Source organism: Mustela erminea, chromosome 16, assembly GCF_009829155.1.
Source record: "Mustela erminea isolate mMusErm1 chromosome 16, mMusErm1.Pri, whole genome shotgun sequence".
NCBI classification, from domain to species: domain Eukaryota; kingdom Metazoa; phylum Chordata; class Mammalia; order Carnivora; family Mustelidae; genus Mustela; species Mustela erminea.
Genome location: NC_045629.1, coordinates 83,715,496 through 83,722,346, shown reverse-complemented (window position 1 = coordinate 83,722,346; position 6,851 = coordinate 83,715,496). Strand labels below are relative to the sequence as shown.

Genomic DNA, 6,851 nt, shown 5'->3' with positions numbered 1-6,851 from the left:
CATTTCACAGAACGGGAACCGGAGGCTCCGGGGGAGACAGGCATCCCGGGCTGGCCTTCCTGCAAACCAGTCCCACGGCACCTCAGAGCAGGACCAGTGCCTTAACCCAAGGGGAGTCTGCCCCTACTCCCAGAGTCTCCCCTCAGCCCCGGAGGCATCAAGCCGCCCCCCACCCCGCCCCCCGTTCCCGGGGTGGGAAGGAAGCTGGAGTCAAGGGTGGGCATGCCCAGCTCTACGGGGCCAGCACAGGGAAGCTGGGAAGAGAGCGGGGTGCCTGCCCGCCCAGCCTGGGCGTCCCAGGAGCGTGTGGGGTGGGGTGCCTCTGGGCCAGCGGACACCCACACATCTCCACGGGCTTCGGTCACCTCCCCTGACAAGGGACCCACCATGTCCTTGCCGCGGGCACAGCTGCAATGGGAAGGAACAGTGTGCATGGAGCCTGCCCGCTCGCCCCAGACCCCAAGGGCCAGCGCTGGGCTCTGCGCCCTGTGGGTCCGGCAGCAGCCCTCCCAGCCAGGAGACGGGCAGCCGTGGCCCCCCAGGCTGGCCTCAGACTCCTGCCTTCCCCTCACGATGACCCCCAGCTGGCCCTGGTCATGACCAGGCTCGGCAGCCCAGGAGGGAGGTGGGGGAGCCACGCCTCGCACACAGCAGCCTCAGAGCCTGCGGCTTCCCCTCTCCAGGCCCAAATGCCCACCAGCGCTCTGGGCGGGGCCCTTTCCAGGTTCTGCATTATGGCCAGTGTTCCTGAGAGCCTCTAGCGGCCCCGGGTTTGGAGGCGAGGGGCCAAGGCCACGGCCTCCCCATGGGGACACCGCAGCTCTTGGCTTCAGCTTCCAGGGGTCGACAAGGATCCTTCTTCAGGATGAGGAGGGTGGGCCGGTGGGAGGCTCGGCAGCCACCCCAGTCCTGGGGGAAGCAGGCAGGTGGCCCCAGGGACCTGCGGGGCCTCCGCACTGCAGCGGCACGACCAGCAGAGGGCGCCCCTGCCCATCACCGCCTGAGCGCCAGGCTGCAGGGCCCTCCCCCGCCAGAGCTGCGCACTTCCCCGCCCCGCCCCCCCCACCCAGCCAACTCAGCCAAGTTGACCTGAGGAGAGCCCCTGAGGTCTGTAGGCCTGAGAACAGCTCCCAGCCCTGCACAGCCCGGTGTGCCTCAGGAGCTGGGGAAGCCGCACACGGGGCCCTGGGCGGACCGGCCCTGGGGTGGCCGCGGTGCTGCCCGGAGCTGCTCACACTAGCAGGGGAAACTTGGGGCCTTGGAGGAGGGGGCACATGCGGTCACAGAGAATGCAGGACGGGAGGTCATCCACACGCGGGACGCTTAAACCCCACTGGGGCCAGGCCTGTGCCCTGGTCAGCAAGCCCCTCCCCAGCTCCGTGGCTGGACCTCCTCCACACAGCAAGGGCGAGAGCGAGCCTCTCCTCCCCCTGCCCCCACCCGCTGGGGCGGTTCTCCCTTGAGAGGACAGAGAAACTGCAGTGGCCTGTGGGACTCGGTGACGTTCAGCCCAGATGCCCCTGACCATCCCAAATGCCTCCTGCAGATGCACAGACCCATCCTGCCCCCCAGCCCCTGCCCCCTCCAGGGTGCCGGCTGGCCGCCCGCACCATGTGGACCCGCAGGGACCCAGACCCACTGTGCGCACACCCTCCCCTGTCCCCACTCGCACTGGGGAATGTGTCCCACAGGACCTGCCCAAACACCTGTTAGACAAGGAGACGCGGATATCCACGGGGATGCCCAAGGGTCCCCGTGGGCTGGAGGCTGCTGCTCAGGGCGCGGGCGAGGCCCAGCGTGGCCAGCCCAGGGCGCCCTGGCCTGCCTGGGAGGTGGGAAGAGTGAGGCATCAGGCGACCTCCTCGGCCACAGACCACTGGCCTGCCAGCCCGCATCGCTTCCCCCATCACCGAACGCTGGCTGCTAATCCAACTTTCCCAATCACCCATTATCTCCCAGGCCCGCACAGCCGGGCCCTCCTGAGCAGGTGGTCAGAGCGTGACGTGGCCCCTGCCGTCTCCCCCTCCCCCGGCCACCTTGTGTTCCAGCAGCCCCACTTCTTACCCTCGTTGAGGGGCTGGCAGAATGAGCCCTATGCCGGCCGCACCCTCTACCCACCACGGTCCGCTGACCTCTGCCCACCTGCCACCCCACAGCCTCACCTCGGTAACCCCAGGCGCCGAGGCCGGACCTCCCAGACACCTCGGGGGATCTGGGACCAAATGAGAAAGGAGCACTGCCACCCACAGACTGGGACAGCCAGGTCCAGGGGCTGGGGACGAGGGAAGCAGCACGGCCTACAAGGGTTTGGGGCCATCCTTCGTGGCCTCGGTCCCGTGTTCTGTGAGACGGGAGCACATCTCGCTCAGCCCAAGACGGGGGGCCCAAGAAGCCTAGACAAACCCCCCACAGAAAGACACCGCCGCGAGCGGCCCCCTGCTTCCGGGGGGGGGGCGGGGGCAGGACCGGACGACGACTTTCCCCAGCACATGGACATCAAAACCCTTTAATCTTGGGTTTTCTTTAAATAAATCGGAAACATTGCAGCTTTCCCATTGCAGCTGTAAGGCAGAGGTCAGCGTGGGGGGGGCAGGCAGGGGCTGGGGCACTGCTGTGGTCTCCGCTCCAGCGGGCAGCGGGCTGCCCGGACAGGGCGAGAGAAGCGGTCCAGGGGCTCCATGGCTCCGGCTTACGCCACAGGGGACCACAGCGAGGTGGCCCCTCGTCCTGAGCACACCCATGAGCCCGCGCCCATCCTCCCCCGGGGCCCTGACCCGACTCCCCAGCCAGCTCTGCGCACCCCTGCCTTGCTGTCAGTGCTCTGGGCCACCGTCTGCTTCTCTCCAGGCCTTCCGGACTGGAGGGCAAGTGATTAGGCAGGAGGAGGTAGCTGTGCTGGTGTCCCACAGCCCCGGGACCTACCAGGGAGCCACACAGGCAAACCCTAGAAGACCCTTCCTCAGCCCCAGCCCACCAAGCGAGGCAGCCCCTCGGCAAAGGGAGGCAAAAGTCGCCAGCAAGATGCCTGTTGAGGACGACCCCAGGAGGAGAGCAGACGCGTGAGGTGCTGTAGGCCTGAAGAGGGTGGGGTCCGACCCACAGTCCCAGAGCAGCCCTGTGAGGACCCAGGGGTGCGGACGAACAAGGGCAAGGTGCAGAGGGCACCTAGGCAGGAGACCGCTCCCTCCTCCAGCAGGCCCCAGCCAGGACAGGAAGCTCACCACCAGCACCCCTGTGCCATCTGACCTGACCGGCTCTGGCACAGCGTCCAGCCGCAGGCCCCACCCGCACTCTGGGGGAGCCCCTCTGCCCTCTGGTCAGCCGGCCTGGGCCCTGATTGCCCAGACTCCACCCTGGGCCCGCCCCTCCCCCACCCGCAGCCACAGGGCTCTGCCTCAAATGCCGTTCTGACCCTTTGCAGATCCTCACCAGGCCAGAATCAGGCCTCACCCCTGCAGCCTGCTCAAAATCCAGGCTCCAGTGCTCAGGGTGGCTTTAGCTGGTCCCTCTGGTCCAAGCCCTCTCCCGACTGGAGCCCACAGAAACTGGCTTCACCTGCCAGGTGGGGCCCAACCTCCATCCCCTGGGATGAGGGCGTTGAGGGCCCTGGGCCTCCCACTTTCCTCATCACCTCCACCCCAAGGGCAGAGCTGGGTCAGGGTCTCTGTCCCCGGGTCCAGTGCCCGGCATGGCGTAGGGGAGGGGGCGGCGATTACTGGCTGGGGGAGGGAGGGCCTGAGCGTGGGGAGGGGGCGGGGCTGAGACAGACTTCAGCGGCGGGGACAGCCCGGCCAGCCGGTCCATCCTGCACTCTCCACCCCTGGCAGGCACGGACGGGAGGGCAACCGCCCCCAGAGTGAGGCCGGTCGGCAGGGCGCAGCGGTCACTGGTCCTTGGTGATGTCACTGAGTCCACTCTCTGCCCTGAGCAGCTGGCTGCTGGCCTCGTTGTAGGCGACCCAGTGCCGCAGGTCTTCGGGTAGCTCAGGGGGCTCCACCTGCAGGGGGAGACGGTGAGGTTCCTACCAGCAGCAGCAGCAGCAGCAGCAGCAGCAGCAGCAGCAGCAGCGGCGGCCGGGCTGCCAGGAGGGGCCCCCGCTGGGGTGCTGCCTTCACACCTCTGCGCCTCTGCTCATGCTGTTCCCTCTTCCAGGTGCCCCTCCCCGAGGCCCTCAATGTCTGCATTTCCCCCTGGCCGGCGCTCACGACCCTATCCAAGTCACCAGGCCTGGCTCCCCAACGGGGCCATATCTGAGCCTTCTGTGTGTCCCCAGAACCCAGGCAAGAACCTCTGAGGCCAGCTGGCTGGAAAGCGGAGGACAGAGGGGCTCAGAGGGCGTCAGGAGTCTAAAGCTGGGGGTGGAGGATGGAGGGGTGGAAGCAGGGGAGGGAGGGAAGAGCAGGGGCGGGTAGCAGAAGGGGGAGGGGCGGAGGGGCCACTGTCAGAGCCCCTCTGCTGGGAAAGTGCCAGACAGGGGCTTGCCTGAAGCCCCTGTCCTTCCCGAGTGCACCAGGAGAAGCTGAACCTGCAGCTCTGGGCCTGGCTAATGCGTCCCCAGCCTGCACACCCGGCCACACCGCGGCCTTGCGGCACACCCGGCCACCATTCTGCATTCTGTGCTGGGGAGGCAGGCAAGGTGCAGGCTCAGGCCTGAGAGGTCACAGGTTGCAGATGGGCTGTGGGCGTTCCCAGGGGCAAGAGGAGAAGCCGGGGCAGAAGGGCTCAGAGATGTGCAGCCCCAGCCTCCCCTGCAGACAGGGGTGCTCTGTTCAGCATCCAGGCCAGGCTTCCAGGAGAACTGCCTGCCCAGCCAGCTGTGGGGTCCAGCTGCGGTGGCTGGGCTGTAGGCCAGCTATCGGCCCACAGCCCCCCTAGTTGCAGCACGCAGGATCTCTGGGCACCAGACTCAGACTGTCCTACACTAAACCCGAGACTGTCTGGGGCACTCCCTGACCCATGGGCGAGGCCAGGCTCCCGGGCCCCTGCAGGCCCCACACTGGCCCTCCTGTCCCTGGCTGGGCATCCTCGGGGTATGTCCGCTAAGCTTTGCCACCAGCTCTCCGCGAAGCCCCTTCCAGCCCCCGCCGGCCGCCTGGCACGCTCTCTTGCAGGAAAGGCTCCCCTCTGCCTTTCAGTTCCAGCTCAGTCCCTACACATAAAAGGACACATGGAGCATCTCTGTCCCTATGGCGTGGGGGACATCCAGGACCTTTAGGGGTGTTCAGAGACAGAGATAGAAAACTGGGGAGCTGTGCCTATGGCCCACAGTATAGCCTTGGGTGGTTCCCGCTGCCTCTCAGCCTCAGTTTCCCCACCTCTGATACCGGGGAAAGGCTGGCCTTTCACAATTAAGGTGCACTTGTGTCCCTCCTGGCTCAGGAGGCCCCTGCCCAAAGCCAGAGAGGGCAGCGCCCTGGTTTAGGGCACCTAGGGGTTGGGGTGGGCCCTGGCTTTGGCATGGAGGCTGCAGAGAAGCTTTTGGGAACCCGCCTCAGGCAGGAGCGTGCCCTGGAAACCATCACCGTAGTGGTGCCCTAGCTTGTCCCCAGGGCCCCTGTCGCCACGCTGCAGTAGCGGCCGTGCTGGAAGGAGCAGGCCCTGGGGAGAGCCCTTCAGCCCCACGCACGCACTCGGGTACTCACTCCAACCGGTAAAGGCAGAACAACCTGGGGCTCTCGGGGGCTCAATCCCCCCACCCCAAACCCAGGGGCTCTGTCCAAGCCGTGTGAAAAGGGCACGGGGAGGGGTGGGGTGTCCTCAGGTCCTCGGGAATTCCCAGTCACCTCCCCTCACCGACACCATCCCTCACGTTCAGAACCAAGGACCCGAGACGGCGGCTGCACACTCCAAGCACCCAGCACCACCAGGACTCAGACGCCTGGGAGAGGCCTGGTTCAGGGTTCCTTGCCCTGAGAAAGGTGGAGGTTATGGCATGGAGTCCGGAGGCGCAAGGCGGAGCCGTGGCAGGGTGGGGGGGGACCCTGCTAAGAACCAGCACGAGGTCCTGCATCCAACCGCAAGGGCTGGGGTGATACTCGGAGGGACAGGAGCACCCCTAAGGAGGCACTGGCAGCCAGAGCGGGCTCAGAGACCAGGAGCCCTTTGGTCCCTGCGGGGGGCGTGCACCCGGGGCGGGGTAGAGGGTGCTCACCCGGCGCTTGCACAGGCGCTGCACGACGCACTCCGGCGAGGTGCCCAGCACGTGCTGGCGGGAGCGCAGCAGCGCGCACACGAAGCCGTCGCGCAGGCTGATGAAGCGCGCCTCCAGGTAAAAGGCGCGGTCGTCCCAGCCCAGCAGGCGGGTGCGCACCTCGAAGGGCTCGAAGAGGCGCAGCGAGCGGCGATAGCGCGTGCACGAGGCGGCCAGCACCGCACGGGCCCCGAGCGCGCGCAGCGCCTCCAAGACCCCGCAGCGGGCCAGGTGCGCGGCGCGCGCCACGTCGGCCTCCCGCAAGTAGCGCGCGTTGTTCATGTGCAGCAGCAGGTCCAGGTCCGAGGGCAGCACGCGGCCCGCGTAGCGCTGCTCGGCCAGCAGGTCCCGGACGCGCGGCTGCAGCAGGCGCGCGCGCAGCACGGCGCACGGCACGCGCACCAGGTACCACCCGTCCAGCAGCGCGAAGTAGGCGAGCGCCACGAGCAGCGCCGCCACGAGCAGCCCCAGCATCGTGGCGGCGGGCGCGGGGCGCGGGGGGAGGCGGCGGCGGCGGAGGCCACGGCCCTGGTGTCGGCGGCAACGGTGCCCGCGCCCCGCCTGCCGGGAGCGCCGCGCTGCCGGAGCGAACCACCTCGCGCGGCCGGCCGGGGGGGACGCGCCGGAGGCCGCAGGTGCCGCAGGCCCGGGCCCCGGCCCC

General features: G+C 68.1%; 1 protein-coding gene across 1 annotated transcript; it reads right to left on the bottom strand.

The window, feature by feature from the left end:
* Positions 1-2,490: 2,490 nt before the first annotated feature.
* THEM6 (thioesterase superfamily member 6) lies at positions 2,491-6,797 on the bottom strand. The gene is made up of 2 exons (XM_032316527.1): positions 6,152-6,797; positions 2,491-3,997 (listed from the first exon to the last, which is right to left on the bottom strand). Exons 1-2 carry the CDS (start codon positions 6,662-6,664, stop codon positions 3,884-3,886), a joined length of 627 nt encoding a protein of 208 aa, XP_032172418.1. The 5' UTR covers positions 6,665-6,797; the 3' UTR covers positions 2,491-3,883.
* Positions 6,798-6,851: the final 54 nt, after the last annotated feature.